An 18,304-nucleotide genomic window follows, 5' to 3' on the forward strand; every position below is an offset into this window, starting at 1 on the left:
TCAGGGCTTCCACCCTGTGGCTCCTGCCAGGCCTGGGGCACCCATTTTTCAAATTGTCCAGGGCATGGGCAACCCCCCTACTACAGAGGGTGTGTGTGTGTGAGAGAAAGAAAGAGAGAGAGAGAGAGAGGCGCTCACATGTTTTATGGAGATTTATCTTTCTGTTTTGTTAAGGACAATTAATGCAAAAACTTCTGTGTACCTGTTTATAGCCATTCATGTGTCCTGCCACCAGAGGGTCATGGACAGTGTAATGACTGTGCACCTGCCCTGACGGGACTGACCGATACATTCATATCTGTACTTCAGAGACAGGGAAAGCTCACCAAATGTATGCAAAGTTGTTAGCAGCTTCTTGACTTCATTATTGTTTATTTGATAACTATTCTTCCCCTTATGCTTTCCCCTTTCCCTGCTTTGCACAGTGTATTTTGCATGATCCCTAACTGGTTGATTCCTTCCATGAGAATCTTGTATAGGTCTTATATTGCAGACTGTCATTGAACTCAGTGTCACACCATTTTCTACCTGCCTGCTTGAAGCTCTTCTCAAAGCAATTCCACTGCTTAATGATATCTGACACTATTGTCAGGGAACAGACAATGCCAAACTGAAGCCAATATGCCTGTCACTGACAGGACCAGAATCTGGTCAACCTTGTATTTAGCTGTGACACTGAGTACCTTCCCCAGAACTGAGGAAGAGCTCATTGTGGCTCAAAAGCTTCCTTCTCTCTCTCTCTCTGTCTCCCTCCAATAGAACTTGGTCTAATAAAAGATATTACCTCACACACCTCATCTTGCGGAGATCCAGACCAAGGGTCCACCTAGTCCAGTATCCGGTCTTCCAACAGTGGCCAATACCAGGTTCTTCAGAGGGAATGAACAGAACAGGTAATCATCTAGTAACCCATCCCTTGCAGCCTGTTCCCAGCTTCTGGCAAATACAGGCTAGGCACACTTCAGAGCATGGTTTTGCATCTGTGCCCATCCTAGCTAATAGCAATTGGTGGCCTTATCCTCCATGAATTTATCAAGTTCCTTTTTGAACCCTGTTATAATCTTTACAACATCCTCTGGCAAACAGTTCCACAGGTTGACCCCATGTGTGTCTGTGTGTGTGTTGTATGAAGAAATACTTCCTTTTTTTTGTTTGTTTGTTCTAAACCTGCTTCCTATTAATTTCATTTGGTGACCCCTAGTTCTTGTGTTATGAGGAGAAGTAAAGAACACTTCATTATTTACTTACTCCACACCAGTCATTATTGTGTAGATCTCAATCATATCCCCCCCTTAGTTGTTTCTTTTCCAAGCTGAAAAGTCCTGGTTTTACTAATCTCTCCTCATATGGAAGCTGTTCCATATCCTGAATCATTTTTGTTACCCCTTTCTGTACCTTTTCCAATTCCAATATATATTTTTTTAGATGGGTGACCAGATCTGCATCAAGATGTGGGTGTACCATAGATTTAAATAGAGGCAATATGGTATTTTCTGTCTTATCTATCCCTTTTCTTATGATTCCCCACATTCCATTATCTTTATTGACTGCCGCTGCACATTGAGTGGATGTTGAGAACTATCCACAATGACTCCAAGATCTTTCTTGAGTGGTAACAGCTAATTTAGACCCCATCATTTTATGTGTAGGTGGGATTATGTTTTCCAATGTGCATTACTTTGCATTTATCAACATTCAGTTCCATCTGCCATTTTGTTGCCCAGTCACCCAGGTTTCTGAGACTCTCTCAGATGTGGGAGTCCCAAGTTGAAGTCCCCGTTCTAATGAATTTTTTAGTTAGTTAGGCAGACAAAGTGGAACAGCTACTATTGGAGACTTGAGAAAGACATATACCAGAATAACCAATTGCCTAGTAGTTAGTGAATCACCTGCATGACCTACTTCAAGTCCCTGCTCCGCACCAAGCTTTGGACTTAGGTCTCTACCTGTGTGTGCGCGCGTGTATGCACACACGCCGTAGGGTACAATGACACCACCACCTAGTGGTGTGTATTTTATGAGAAAGAGCTGACCTGACTTAGGTGCTTAACTCCAGGAAAGCGTTCACAACTGTGTATCCTGAGTGGAGAAAAGTGCTCTCAACTGCCACTGAGGGTTAAGGCTTAGGCCACAGCCTTGTCCTTGGCATTCCCTACTGTCTAGCTTAGGTGCCCTCTTGCTCAACCTCCTGGCTTTTGTGAATCCCAGTCTAAAGATACATATACATTTGAGGTGTGGCGCCCAGCTCCGATGTATTTACCCACACTAACTCAGTCCAACCTAGCACCTAAAAGTAGCCGGTGGTGCTGCAGCACGGGCAATAGCTTGGGCTCGCCCCCCCAGGTAGGTAGCGGAGAGTCTGGTGGGGTTGAAGCTAGGCCAAGCTGGTGCTGGTACCTGTGCAGGGCAGGTATGTCCATAGAAGCAGGGAATCCCACCTCCAAGCTCAAATATAGATTACCCTAGGGTGACTGACTCTCCCCGTGCATTGAATAGGGAGCCTGGGTGACTAAATTTGGACTGTGGATTCCACTAGGAGAATCAGTAACATAAGTGCTAGAGGCAGTCTTGCAATAATGTGAAAAACTTAAACATTCACATAATTTTGGGGAAAATACATGCCCAGTTTTTTTTCAGCTTTTATAGCGTACATGTGCTTATTTGTGTATGCCACAGGTCCAGAACTTGATCCATTCCCTACATATAGCATCCCCTCAATATTCACTTTACCTTCATTTATTTGTCTATGTGGATTCTGATAATGATTCATCTCTGTCACAGCACTAGTCTAATTTCCAGTTTATTGCATACAGTGGAAAATAGCAACAAACAATTTATTCACACGCTATCAAATGCATGTATCATGTTGCTATTTAAATTAGCTGCAGGCTTTCATCTTTGTCTCCATTTTTCTACAAATCCTAAGATTCCTTCCCTCTTTACTTCAGATTATGGTGTTAATAAAAAAAACCCAAAAAAGTACAAATAACAGACTTTTTAAGAGTGGTAAATGAAACATACAAATCTTTAATTTTATAAAGGAAAAATAATTAAGACACTATGAATTTAAACTTTAACCAGAGAAGTCAATGTTTTGTGTACAACTGTGCTAGATGACAGGATCATTTTTTGGTTGCATGGACTAAAACGTTTGGAAAAATAATCACCAACAGCTAATACCGATGGGCAGAATTCAAAAATGCCTCCATGCATATCCCAAACTTTCTGGTGTGGTGATTGGGCTAAAAATCTCTCAAGATTAAGGTTTCTAATGAGACTTCCTGGAGTTCCTGATTTGGGCCAGAGGGAAATACCGGTGCTTTCTGTTTCAGCAAGCAGGAAGTGTGTAATTCAGGATGTGCAGATGTGTACAATTTCTCTTAAAGTTTCCTTTTCCAAATAGCATAAAAAGCTGTAGTTTGATCTGAGTTTGAACTTATTTTCCCATCTGTTGTTATTATTTTATGAGTGTATATTTTAAACCATTGTGACCAACGATAGAAAAAGTGACTGAACTGATACATGTAATCAATTTAAGCTAAAATACTGACAAAGGACATAATGTGTGAACATTACAAATAACCGGTCAATGGATTTTGAGCCTCAGATCTGACTAAAAATTATCTGCTTGATGCTTCATTTTATTCATCCTGAAGTGCCTGTCAGAGAGAGAACAAACAGCAGAAAATCAGTTTAGTACATGTCAATTTTTTTAAACAAATATTACGTACAAATCCCCTATGGATTGCACAGGAACAGACTATTGATTTCAACAGAATGGCATAAAACTCATACTGGATGGCTTTAACCTTTTTTTGGAAAGTAAATGGGAACAAACTTCAACAAATGTTATTGCAGTTATCCCTGAACAGCAGTGGTTCAACTACTTTTCATATTAAAAACTATTACTTATTTTAAAGTGGAACTTAAAAGTAGCACAGAAAACCATACATTGATTTACTACATATTACTGTATTTTATCAGTATCCATGGCGTAGTTATTAGCATTTGAAAGTGATGGAATTTTTGGAACAGGGATCTTGAACCTGTTTCGTTCCACTGCTTCTTATCAGCTGCTTCCAGCCAGCCTTCTTCATACGTATGCAGGAATTATTTGCTTCTGTTCCCATAATGCTATAAGGTGGTGTCATTTCTCACACCAGTTTAAAAAGGTGATGTGGGAATTGCCACAATGATATAGTCATCCTAATATGGGAAGAAGATCAGCAATTATGATTCTTCTTTATCAGAAGACAGGAGAACTAGAACAATGTAAGACAATAGATTTTTTTCCATCAATAGTATTGTTGTAGTGGAGATAGAGTAGGTTGCAGTAAGCAGGTCTGATCTATGGGCAGTCACAGACCTCAGTGAAACTGGGCATGATACTCATCTTTCATTCAGGCGAAATGAGGAAACAGTTACATGCCCCTTTGTCTAGTGATAGCTGACAAAATGGAAACCACTGCCCATGGACGAGACCATGTGCAAGTCCTGAGAAAAGGTTAGAGCAATTCTGGTTGAGTGGTTTCTCTAGGGATTGACAATAGGAGGGCTGGGGATTAAATGAGGGATGGAGGAAGGGAGTGTGTGGGCGCGCGTGTGCATGTGTGAGCTTGCCAGAAAGCTATGGAGAGACAGCAATACAAGTTCTGGTAGCATGGCCCTGACAGAAAAGATCTTTTTGGTCAGATTGGTGAATGTAAAGGTAGGCTTGGAATTATGAGCAAGGAAACTGCCTCCTGTTGTCTGATCCAACCATTCAGAGAAACAGGAGTTTGTATCCATTCTTTGTAAATAACAAGGGCTGTGTCATGGAACTACTTGACACAACACCAATTTTTTCCTTCCAACATAAAAAAAGGTGGAAGACCCTGAATATTGGTGAAAGGCTTAGGCTAAAAAGCACAAAGTCAAAGATGGGCAAAAGGAATTAAAACAGCACCTAAAACAGGAGCTGGAGCCTTTGCAAAAGATGTTGAAGCAACAGTGGGAGGTTTACCAGAAAGGACTGAGAGATGACATGCAGTCTAAGGCTATGTCTACACTAGTAGTTATGTTGCTAAGATTTTGTTGCTCAGGGGTGTGGAAAAAATACTCCTCGACCAACAGAACTTTTGTCATCATAATCGCATTCATGCACAGCGTGATGTCAACAAGAGATCTCACTGCACTGGTTTGATTATGTCAACAGGAGAGCTCTCTTCCATTGGCATAACAAGGCTACACGAGCCCTCTGACACCGGCACAGCTGTATTAGTACAACTGTGCCACTGTCAGCTTGTAAGTATAGACATGGCCTAAATCTTTCTTCGGGCAGCAGCTACAAAGTATCTGGGCAGACTGAGAAGGCCAGCTACAACACTCCCACTCTGGACCAACAAGGCAGATAAATGAGGTGACAAGCAAACTGACTCCCATGGATCAGAAGGTTTCAGAGTGGTAGCCATATTAGTCTGTATCAGTCAAAACAACGAGAAGTCCTTGTGGCACCTTAGAGACGAACAAATTTATTTGGGCATAGGGAGTTCCCGGCCAATGGGAGCTGCAGAGGCAGCCCTTGGGGCAGGGGCAGTGTGCAGAGCCCCCTGGCTGCCCCTATGCATAGGAGCCTGAGGGGGGACATATCATCTGCTTCCCAGGAGCAGCGCCGAGGCTAGCAGGGAGTCTGCCAGCCCTGCTGCACGGTGCCGTCAACTGGACAGTCAATAGCCAAGCTGTCAGACTGGACAACTGGATAGTCAGGACAACTGTCCAGACTGGACAACTGGATAGTCAATAGCCAAGCTGCCAGAATCCCTTTTCGACCAGATGTTCTGGTCAAAAAGCCCCACACCCGGTCACTCTACATACAAGCAGGGGTGATGAACAGCCGGCAGGGGCTGGGTGACGAATTTTGAATACAATTGCACAGTTACTCAGGTCAGAAATGTGCATTGTCGTGACAAGTCACCTGCTAGGATTGATATTTTTGTATTTATTTCAGGCAGATGATTCTAGTAATATGTCTACAAGTTTTTTAACCAGCTGCTCAATAGAACATGACTGTTGCTTACTGTTAGAGGTACATCTTGGAGTAGGTGACCAGCCATTCTTTGTGCATGTAACTTTGGCTTGCAGATTTTCAGGAAAACACACATATGAAATTTCATCACCTTCTTTGTAGGTGGTCCAATAGTTAAATATAAATTTACCATTTTCCAAATGACCAGGAGAACACTTTTCTAAGGAAAAAAAAGATTAAGTTTAGTTAGCAAATGGAAGTCAGACATTTAACAAAGAAAAACCAAACCAAAACAAATCACCCTTTTCAAAACTAGCTATTTATTTGAAAAAAAAAAATCTTTCAAATAAGACCATCTTGCTGCATAGTACTCTAGTACTTTATACTGAAAATTCCTTTATTTTCAAATGTGAATCAAAGAGCTTGATTTTTTCCACTGGCCTGAACCTTATGATATCAACTGTGCACAGCTGTAAACAATTACACAAGATGCAAGGCAGTGAAGAATCAGGTCACATGGGCCAGATTCTCAATTGGTGCAAAACAGCAAGCTCCATCAACCTCAATGGAACTACACTGATTTACACCAGCCAAAAAATCTTGCCCAATATGTTTAAGTAGTGGCGTCTGCACACATTCATTTACAGCAGAGGACATTATCAATCATATTATTCCCTCAAGGTATTGTATTTACAGGTATCACTATGATGTTCATTGAATCTGATTATTAAAACAAAAAGCATCTTTACAGAATCCAAATGATACAGGCACTGAAACACCAACATGTAGGGAAATAGATACCATTGCTGTTGATTGGGTTTGTGTTCAGGCTCAGGACCTAGCTGAAAAGTTCCATTAATACAAAATAAAAACCAAAGTCAGGTGTAATGGGATTGTTTAAATCATGCCATTGTAATGGAAATCATATAATCAGTGCAGGATAAACAAAGTGACAGGAGAGGGCCAACAGCCAAAGGAAGTCTCTCTTACTTTCCTTCTCCTCATGCTCAGTCACTGGAGTACCGTGATGAAGTGTAAAGGTAACTGTGTTAAGCCCTCCAAACTAAATTCAAGTTTGTTTCATGCAGCAGATTGAAATGTATTATTCAGACAGGTTTGGGTTTGGGCTCTTGTTAGGGTTGCCAATTTTGGTTGCACGTATTCCTGGAGGTTTCATCAGATGACATACTCTTCAATTAAAAATTAATCTTTAATTCCTATAGACTCCATGGCAACCCTGGAGGGCAACCCTGGCTCTTATTCCTGCCACATTATGAGACCTGATTTTTTTTTCTTCCCTTCCCAATATTATCTAGCAGCATAACATGGTGCTCTTGGCCAGTGGCATTTTTCCCTTTCATCTGAGCTCTCCGGGAGATCTACCATTTCCCACTCATTAGTTATCACCTAAGGATCAAACTCTGAACCTGGTGAACTCAATGGCAGTTTTGTCATTGATCTCAGTGGAGGCAGGATTTTCCCTGAAGGCCTTAAGGCCTCATGGTAAATTACTGTGGATCCCATTACCACTAACTCAGATTAAGCCAGGAGTTTTGCTACAGAGCAAGTTGCTCCCTCCTGCCAAGGGCTAAAGATGCTGCCTTCACAGCTCACTAAGCCTCTGACAGCCTAGGAGCAAAGAACAAGGTTCGGTATCAAAATTCTGATTCCCTGAATATTTTTTTAACTTTTTTCCACCCACTTCCATGAGCTATGAATGCCAGGAAAGTGTGACTGGCAATTACAGTGTGATTGAACTTGTGGAGTGCTTGTAACTTTGCATTTTCTGTCAGGACACTGCCTATACTCGGAAAGCCTCCCACTATGTGTACCAACTGTCCTTCTGCTTCAGATCCCTCTTTAAAAATAATTTGCCATAAGAGTCTCTGTCTTTTGACCTTGTACTAGAATTGTCATCCTGTGTAGTATGTTGGTCTGAATTCAACTGCAAGATGTTTGGAAAAAGTAACTGTTCTTTTTTGTGCTTTGTGGAAGTCCTATGCACATTCACAGCACTTTTATTCACAACTCCACACTCAAGGTTGCGATGAAAATATTTCCATTACAAGCATTGTTTGGACCCACTCCTCTCTTTTTACTTTTCATGGGAAGTAGCTTTTTCAAGGAGAAATTTTATAACTAACATAAGGCGGGTTCTCTGTCCTCCTCCCACTCTCCAAGAGTAGAATAAACATTTTCAAACACCTAGATCTAAAAAGTGAGCCCTTTGTTAAAAGTAAAAATAAATAAATATATAAATAAATTAAATAGATCAAAAACACACAAAACCCATTCATAATATTCCTTCCATTTCTAACCTGAAAATAAAACAAGCTACAAACTGAAAAATTCATACATAGGCAGATATTTATACATCCTCATGCCTACTTATTAGAATTTCAGTTTTCATACTAAAATGTCATTGATTGTGTTCACACCAACCAAACCACCCTGGGCTTCAGAGCCCAAGCTCCAGACTCAGCTGTAATCTCTATACAGGTATTTTTACTGTGGCAGTGCAACCTCTGCAAGCCCAAATCTCTTGCTACAAACTTGGAGATTCTCTGCCATGGACTGTGTAGATGTACCTTTTGAGGGGACATGAAAACAGCTGGTCAGACAATAAGACATTCACAGGTGCTCCATGAAAAATTATGCATAATAGATGGATAAGACTCGTAGATTAGAGTTTTCTTCAACTGGCATTCAACATTTTCCACTTAAAATAGAAAGAATCTGGCTTTGTGCACTAATCTAGCTAATGCCCAGGCTTTCTCAAAGACTTTGTGGACTGTTAGGATTCTCTGCCTCTCCAGCTCTGCTCCCCAACCTCTCATTACCCCAATTAGTTACCCTTCCCACCAGAATCAGTCTCCAGCTACCCAGACTATATACATCATTTGTGTGTGTGTGTTTCAAAAGGTTGATTGAGAATATTTGACCTGGAAGAGTAAGGGTGTGCCCGGAGTCAGGGAACAAGATTTCTTTTGTTTCAGATTGTAATAGCATATTCAACATTTCAAAATGTCCCTAATGACCTTTCCCAACCCTTCTCGGGGGAGAGGGGTGGTCATGACCCTCTGGTTGAGAAATCCTGGCCTAGTAGTTAGGGCACAGAAGCTGGACTGGAGAGTGAGGAGTAAGAAGGATGCAGCCCCAAGCCTCTGCTTTCCTGGGGGGCTGCTAATCCTTGAAATATACATTATAAAAGGGAGATTTTGATCATACTTGTGCTAATACTAAAAAGAAAAGAACAAAAAAAACTAATTTATGCACCCTGCTGCTATTGATTTTGTCCCAGTTTCTAAAGCTTTCACAGTTAAAGTTTAATTAATGTTTTTAGACTTTGAATTGTTGGTAATGAGGGTGCGAATTAGCGGTGTTAATTGCCATTGCTGGGTGCTAATGACAGAACTGCAGTTTTGTTTTAACCTTGCATAAACAAGATGTCCAGTTGACTATTTCAAAGCAGAGCAGCAAAAAGGAAAGCTAAGTTAGAAAGAGAATATTGTAAGCAAGTTACCCAAACTTGCTAACTATTTTCTGTTAGTACTGCTTCAGAATTATCTTCCATGATGGTGGATCATCTCTCTTAAAAAATGATAATCAAAGCAAAGATATGAGTATGAACTTGTTCCCTCAGGAGACTTCAGAAGAAAAGGCAAGCATTCCTGAAATCAAGGACACAACTAATGATGAAAGAGAGAACCCACTTTTTCTAACACCTGTCCATACAGAAGGTAGAATGAATAGTAGTGATAAAGAGGATGATGTTGCTGGTAGCGTTGAACAAAATCTGGCTAAATAGCCTACTTTGATAATGGAAGAGTTTTGTACTACATGTATTGAGAAAGGACTGTTCTATTTTCAGAATCGCAATGACAAAGTTATAGTTTCTAAGTGTCAGTACAAATGTCAGAAATGGTATCTTTCACCTCTTCTTTTTGAATGAAAACTACCAAATGGAGAGCATCATCAGAGGCATTGGTCGAAGCATTCTAAATCCACAGAAGCAGTATTCTGTTTTATGTGAAAACTCTTTTGATTGCCTAATAATCTTAGCACCTTCATAACCCCAGGCTTTTCCAACTGGAAAAAAGCAGAGGAGAAGACTTGCTCTCATGAAAACAGTGTGGAACATTGCAACGCCATAGCTGCATGGCTAGCATGTTCACAAGGCAAGAATCATATTGATAGGGAGATGGTACAGCTGCATCTAACACAAACTGCTTACTGGGAAGACATTTTAAGGCATATCGTGACAGTTATTAAGCTTCTTGCTGAATGTGGTTTAGCAGTTAGAGGAATGGAGGAAGTTATTGGCTTTCCTCAGAATGGAAATTATCTAGATATTCTTGAAGCCATCATCAAATTTGACCAGTTTGTAAGACAGCATATTAAATGCTGTGGAAACAAAGGGAAAGGTCACCCATCCTACTTGTCGAAAACAAACTGTGGTGAGTTCATTGGGCTATTGGGACATGAGGTTTTGAAATTCATTGTAACTGAAGTCAAACAGGAAAATACTACTCTTTGAAAGTAGATTCAACTCCTGATATTGCCCATGAAAATCAGTTATTTGTCATTTTATGATACTACTTACATGGCGCCATAAGAGAGGATTTAATTGGGTTTATACCAACTGAAAGCCAGATGGGCAAGTCACTCTTCGAGATCATGAACAGTTTATTGGATGCAAATGACAATGCTATTGAAAACTCCAGAGATCAGTCATACAATAACACAAGTAACATGTCTGAAAAGTATGAAGATTTTCAAGCTTATATCAAAAAAGAGTAAACCCACTAGCTGTGTACGTGCCATGCACAGCTCTTCTCTGAACTTAGCTGGAACTTGCAGTATTGATTGTTGCATGGAAGCCATAAACATTTCAGTTTTGTTCAGAAAGTATCTTTTTTGTGGCATTGCCCAGGTGATGGAAGCTTCTACGAAACAATCTTATCAAAAGGAAACAAAGACCTCTCCTTGTCCTAAAAACCCTGTCAGGTATGAGATGGTCCTGTCATGCTGAATGTTGTAAAACAATTGTAGTGAAATATGAAGGCATTCAAAGTTGTTTGAAAGAAATGATGGACAATGCTGAGGAAAATGGTGAAACTCAGAGGAGAGCACAATTGTACAAGAAAGCATGCAGCATGGAGACTGCTTTTATTAGTATTTTATGGAATGTTATACAAGGAAGGTTTGACAAAACTAGTGTACAGCTTCAAAAGCCAGGTCTGAATCTTCTTGTTCCCGTCAATTTTCTGACTTTCTTTGCAAACATTTGTCACAAGCTTACAGTCTCACTTTGATGATTTTGAGGAGCAAGCAAAACAATTAGGAGGTTATGCTGATGAGTCCAACCATGAAGTACACAAACATACTCTAAAGCAAAAATTTCCTGATGGCAGAAGTGACACTGCTTTGAGGGAAAGGGAAATTCAAGGTTGACTGCTTTTATGTTATCCTCCATAAGCTAAGTTCAGAACTAAAAAGAAGTTAATGGTATACTAATTATCCACAAGGTTTGGTTTGCTTACATTTCTGGATCAAATAAAGTGACGCGAAATACAGGGGAGATGAAAACATGCATTCACACATTTCTCAGTGCTTACCTGAATGATCTAGAACCTGAGCTTTTCATCAAATGACAAATATCTGAGCAATGTTTTCCTGAATATTTACATTGCATTGAGACTGTATTTGACTATACCTATTGTCAACTGTGAAGCAGAGTGATCATTGTCTAAGCCTGCCTTTAAAAAAGTTGTCTTCAGTCAACTATGGCAGAAACAAAGTTTAATGCTCTGGCTACTATGTCAATTGAGTGAGATTTATTTCAAACACTGTCATTTCAAGATACAATAACTGAATTTGCAGCTCTTAAAATTTGCAAGATGCCTGTTTAAATATGCAGCATTTCATTTGACTCTTAATTTTCCATATTTTTATGTTTATCCAGGTAGTTTATTCTGTTCATTGCCTTTGATTTTCTTTTCATGATTATTCAGTAATATACATGATTTGTTGGTTGTCATAAGCAGGGTACTTTTTTGCTTTTATTAATACTGTGTTTATGAAAAGGGGGCCTCCACTCATTAATCTGGCCAATAGGAGAGTTGGGTTTTATTCCTGGCTCTGACACTAACTTGCGTGAATGTTGGCAAGTCATAACACCCTTCTGTTTCTTTCTCTTCCACCTTTTTCCTGTTTTGTTTATTTAGATTGCAAGCTGTTTGAGAGAGGGACTGTTTCTTATTGTGTCAGTGCAAAGTGATGGGGATCCAATCTTGGTTATGCCTCAACTCACTACTGGAATACAACCAAACATTATTATTATTAATTTCCAGGAAAAGTAAAAATGATTTCTGTAGAATTTTTGTGTGTGTATATGAAGTACTACACGCAATTGTTCATTATGATAGTAATGGTTGATGTTTTTATTCGAAGAACATAATTTTGTGATCTTGTGTAAGTGAGAATTAGGCTATGTTTATACACTAGCTATGTATCTAATATTTGTCTAGTTAGGGGTATACAGATTATTATTTGTAGGATATTGATGTACCATACAATTTTTACAAGAGCCTACATCCCATTGTCACAACTGACTTGTTAAAGTTTCTTTCATTTGTAGTTTTGTATGATTTTGAAAATGACCAGAATTTGGCTAGTCTTTGTACAAATAAGAGGGAAGGTTGTATAGACAGTTATTAGATTAAGTTATTTGATGGATGGCCTGAGACTGCAAAGTGGAATGATATAGAGGAGTCTTCAGCTGGCTTCTTAGCTTTAAATCTGCTTTATATGGCTAGAGGGTTGCAAAGCAGACTTAGCATGTGTCAGGATCACTAGCTGTAGGCCTCCATATTCAGAGCATCTGGCAGTGGCACTCCACCCTCTTTGCACCCAAAGAGCAGCCCTGAAAAAGGGATAACATATGCAGCCTAAAAAGTAATCTCCAGGGCAAGCTGCAAAAGTCTTCTAAGAAACAATATATTCCCACACAGCATGAGAAGTGTGCATATATGCATGTGCACACACGGGCAATGCCACAAAAGAGAAAAGAATCCCTATAGTTCTGTCACTCTTACAGGCAGTTTTCTTACAACTGAATATCCCAAAGACAAAAGAACCAACTAAGTCCTTCCTCAAGAAAAAAATTTCACAACACAACATATCCCTCCTCATAGGTCCCTCTCCACACAGGTTATTATTGATCTTTGCTCACCCTTTCTAAATCCACAAGATCCCAGTACCTTCCGCAAACACTCTCGCTCTCAGAGGGATACAAATTCCTACCCTATTCCCTTGTAAGAGAAACAGAAATGCTGGTTGAGGGATCAGCAATAAGGAGAAAGCAAAAAAAGGAGGGAAAAAAAGAACAAAATACAAACAACCCCTCTGCAAATCCTACAACCCGTTTATTGAAGGCCTGTTCCAAGTATTGGCTCCTTCTAATGCTTTTGAATCCTTTTAAAGAGACACGCATGTCCTTGGGTGACACTCTTTGCTGGGGGAGTCAAGGGGCCACAATGGAGCAGCGCTGTAGTAAAGCCCACCCTCCCTCGCAGTCCTGGTTCTGTCCATTGCTGGATATAATTATTAGTTATAGTACAATAGAATTTTAAAGAAAATAATACAAACATATGTTTACTTACTAAGGCATTTTGGTGCAGGAGACCAGCTGGCTTTAGTACATCTGATCAGAGGCCACTTCTCCTCTCTTTCAGATACGTAACCATCAAGGCATCTGTAGTAAATTGACACGCCCAACTGTGCTGGAAAGGCTCGTTCTTTGTAATGTTCATAATAGTCAGTTAATGCTCCATTTTCTATATGTGGGTAGTCACAGGGTCTCACTTTAAAAAAAGTTTAAAATGTATAATATTAGAAGGTACACGTGGACACTAATTCAAAGAGGTGGAAGGAGAGAAGAACTCTTCAAGGTTACAGCCGCAGTTTACCCGAATTGTTCCACTGGAGCAGGAGATAGAGCTTTCACCTGGTAGGCAGGGTTTCCAGCCCCCAGAACCCACATGTTGTGTGGGATCTCCTCATGATACAAGGCCATCCACCAGTTGGCAGGAGAGTTGACAGCTTTCATTTGTTTGTAATTATCAAAGCCAAATTCTGAAGTCCTTGATAAGTTTTTACTCAGTCCCTACTCAACAAAACTCTCATTACAGCCACTGGGATTTTATCTGAAGAAAGATTGAGTAAACATTTGAGAAAGAACTTCTTGATTTTGCACAGGGAAAAGAACTGCCTGGAAGAATCTGTTGTACGCATTGTTGGTGTTGCCATGTCACTCCCAGGATATTAGAAAGTGAAAGTGGGTGTGGTAATATATTTATTGGATCAGTTTCTGTTTGTGAGAGAGACAAATTTTCAAGCTTACACAGAGCTCTTCTTCAGGTATAGACTGACAGTTCAGAATAAATGAGGAAACAAAAATGGATGGTACAAATCTAGGGCTGTGGTATATGTAAGTGACTCAGAATCCAATTATGATCATAGGTTTTTATTTTCTTTTATACCATTCATACACTCATGGCATCATGCTTGGATGCTATTATTTGGATGGATAAAACACAGCTACAAATCTTCCCTGTAGAAGGGTTCAGTCTAGCACATTTTGTCAAATAAATCATGATGTACATGTTAGTTGTATAGTTATTTACAGCTCCATTCACTTATACCATATCTTATTTTCACAGATGCTTTATCCAAGTCCATCAAAGTAAATAGGGAAAGTAAATAAATGTTATTTATTCCTTCTCATAACACAAGAACTAGGGGTCACCAAATGAAATTAAAAGGCAGCAGGTTTAAAACAAACAAAAAGAAGTATTTCTTCACACAACACAGTCAACCTGTGGAACTCTTTGCCAGAGGATGTAGTGAAGGCCAAGATTATAACAGGGTTCAAAAAGGAACTATATAAGTTCATGGACGATAGGTCCATCAATTGCTATTAGCCATGATGGGCAGGGATGGTGTCCCTAGCCTCTGTTTGCCAGAAACTGGGAATGGGTGACAGGGTATGGATCACTTGACGATTACCTGTTTTGTTCATTCCCTCTGGGACACCTGGCATTGGCCACTGTCGGAAGACAGGATACTGTGTTAGATGGACCTTTGGTCTGACCCAGTATGGCTATTCTTAGTTCTTAAACTTTGTAAAAGGAAAAACCCTGCAAATATACCTGTTTCATTTCTGTTTACATTCTCAAATGCAGAAACTGTATAATCATTGTATAATAGTTTGGGCTTTTGTCATAAATATAAAGGGAAGGGTAAACCCCTTTAAAATGCCTCCTGGCCAGAGGAAATCTCCTCTCACCTGTAAAGGGTTAAGAAGCTAAAGGTAACCTTGCTGGCACCTGACCAAAATGACCAATGAGGAGACAAGAGCTGGGAGGAGGGAGAGAAACAAAAGGGGTATGTGTGTCTGTCTATATTCTGTCTTTGCCGGGGATAGACCAGGAATGAAGCCTTAGAACTTTTAGTAAGTAATCTAGCTAGGTACGTGTTAGATTATGATTTCTTTAAATGTCTGAGAAAAGAATTGTGCTGAATAGAATAACTATTTTGAATCTAATTACCCTGTAAGGTATCTACCATCCTGATTTTACAGGGGGGATTTCTTATTTCTAATTACTTCTATTTCTATTAAAAGTCTTCTTGTAAGAAAACTGAATGCTTTTTCATTGTTCTCAGATCCAAGGGTTTGGGTCTGTGGTCACCTATGCAAATTGGTGAGGCTTTTTATTCAACATTTCCCTGGAAAGGGCGGGGTGCAAGTGTTGGGAGGATTGTTCATTGTTTTTAAGATCCAAGGGTCTGGGTCTGTAGTCACCTAGGCAAATTGGTGAGGCTTTTTTACCAAACCTTGTCCAGGAAGTGGGGTGCAAGGTTTTGGGAAGTATTTTGGGGGGAAAGACGTGTCCAAACAGCTCTTCCCCAGTAACCAGTATTTGTTTGGTGGTGGTAGCGGCCAATCCAAGGACAAAGGGTGGAATATTTTGTACCTTGGGGAAGTTTTGACCTAAGCTGGTAAAGATAAGCTTAGGAGGTTTTTCATGCAGGTCCCCACATCTGTACCCTAGAGTTCAGAGTGGGAGAGGAACCTTGACAGCTTTAATATCTAAAAACATGTTAAAATAAAAGTAACTTACAGATACATCTTGGAATAGGTAACCAGCCATTCTTTGTGCATTCTGCTCTCCTCTCCCTATTGTCCGTTTCAAAGTGAAATCCTTTATTACAATCTACTCTGATTATTTCCAATTCTCTGAACACTTTCTTTTTGGGGTAGTAGATTCCATTAGTCACTGTTGGAGGATCACATCTAATTTCTAAACAGAAACAGATGAACAAGTTTAACAGCTGTAAAAATAACTTTATGCTGTAAGTACCCCCTTCAATTAAAATTATTTGTATCTCTCTCTTTTTTTTTTTGCTAGCTTTACTATCACTGTCATATTTGATCATCATCTGCATAACAATGGCATGGTGAGATTCCTATGAATTTGATGAAGTCTATAACTCTTTACCCATCTTCAGAAATTAGAGTATTTGCTTGGGGTAGTTTATTTTATTTTGGGGGTGAGAAGGAATCAGTTGTTGTTATAAGTGTCATTCTGACTATTGTGGAAAAACTTTACCAAAAAATGAAGCCTTGCAATGAGATCTAAAGGTGATCACACTGGATTTGTCTAATCTCTTCTGGCAGTTCATTCCACACTACCTTCCTGTCATGTTTGGTTGGATGGAATAAGAGAGTCCAAGGTGTTAACATGACACTGTCATGGTACAACACAAACATGGTTCAGTGGTTTGAGTATAGTGCCCTGGGCCTGCTTAGTCCCATGGCAAACACACCATTAAAATCATGTTAACCTTTTAAAGACATAGTAAAAGAAGGAAAAACAGTTAAAACATTTGAAATGTAAAGTTGCAAGTAAGGCTTTTATTTTAACTATATTCCTTATTCCCTTTCCCTTTAGCTATAGAGAGATTTTAGAAGGAAACCCCTCTGTTTGACCATCTTTTCGACAGTATTAACGACAATAATAACTGGTCTTTATGGGGAAAAAAAGTTAGTTGAGATCAGCTGGAGCTTCCTGCTGCTGTTGTTAAAGTCTGATCCTGCTTCCTTTAAGACAAAACAAGACAAACACACACAAAAGAGAAGAGAAAGGAATAGCAAAAATAGACAACGCAGCTTCTGGTCTCTGGTGCTGACTCTTACTTGCAACTTCATTGCTGGAGAAAAACAAGCACAGTAAACCCCCTTATCAGGCACTGAGAGACCTGGAAAACTTGAACCAGCATCAGGCTGTTTTGGACATTGCTTTCAGCTGCCTTTCCAACACAGGCTCACAGTAGTGTTGCAAAATATACAGTCCCAGACAGGTAGACCAGACTTTTACTAAACGGAAGGCAAAGAGAGAGATAGAAAAGAGAATAAGGTGGGGGTGGAAGATGACACGAGGGAGGGAAGGACAGCAGGAACCAAAGTTGCACGTCCCAGGTTGTATTCAGGATCTAGTTGGAGATGGTGAAGGTGGCGATGTCTTCTGTGTCCATCTCTCTGTCCCAGTCTCATCAGGGCATCTTTCAGGGTCAAGATGAAGGCCCAATGGTGTCAGAGTATCCCAGGAGATGGTGAGGGTTGCAACCCTGATGGTGGAATCTCACTCCTTCCAGTCCACCCATCTCCCACTCAGCCTGCTAACTCTTTCTGAAGATTTTTTTAAGGCCCCTCTCAAAGGGTGTTTGTTCAGCTACCTGATGTTCCGCACTGTCTGGCCCATTTGCGTATTCATGCACAGAGTCTGTTTCTTTCCCCCATGTGTACTTTTAATCTTTAGATTCCAAGCACTGCCAAACATAGCACAGGCATGTGTCGGAAAGTTCCTTCCAATTACATATCTTCCCTTTACTGAGCTAATTACATAATTATCCCAAACCCTGCCCCCAGTGTCAACAATCCCCCCAATCCTATAATCTTCTCATTGATTAATTATTAGCAAATCCAGAGATCCCCATATCATCCTCTTAAATGATCCCACTGGCTAAACCAAACAAGGCGTTGACAAGCTGCAATGGAAAATGTGTCCAGCTTTCATTGGCTGGAAGGATGTTATCTTAATGTAGGACATTAGAGTCTATAACAGTAGCCACTGAAGTCAGGAGATGTTGACGCCTGTAATGTGACAGGTTATTCATTTTTGAACCCAAGAGCAATCAGGACTCTCATGTGGTTTCAGTGGCTCTTTTTGAATTTTT

General features: G+C 40.0%; 1 protein-coding gene across 1 annotated transcript in view; it reads right to left on the bottom strand.

Annotated features, from left to right (window-relative positions):
- Positions 1-3,007: 3,007 nt before the first annotated feature.
- Positions 3,008-18,304, bottom strand: part of LOC119566992 (complement receptor type 1-like) — a 207,535-nt gene continuing 192,238 nt past the window's right edge. The window contains 4 exon segments of the mRNA XM_043520786.1: positions 3,008-3,659; positions 6,057-6,224; positions 13,669-13,869; positions 16,189-16,368. Coding sequence (XP_043376721.1) covers positions 3,646-3,659; positions 6,057-6,224; positions 13,669-13,869; positions 16,189-16,368 — 563 coding nt within the window. The 3' untranslated portion in view covers positions 3,008-3,645.

Source organism: Chelonia mydas, chromosome 8, assembly GCF_015237465.2.
Source record: "Chelonia mydas isolate rCheMyd1 chromosome 8, rCheMyd1.pri.v2, whole genome shotgun sequence".
In the NCBI taxonomy this organism is placed as follows: Eukaryota; Metazoa; Chordata; order Testudines; family Cheloniidae; genus Chelonia; species Chelonia mydas.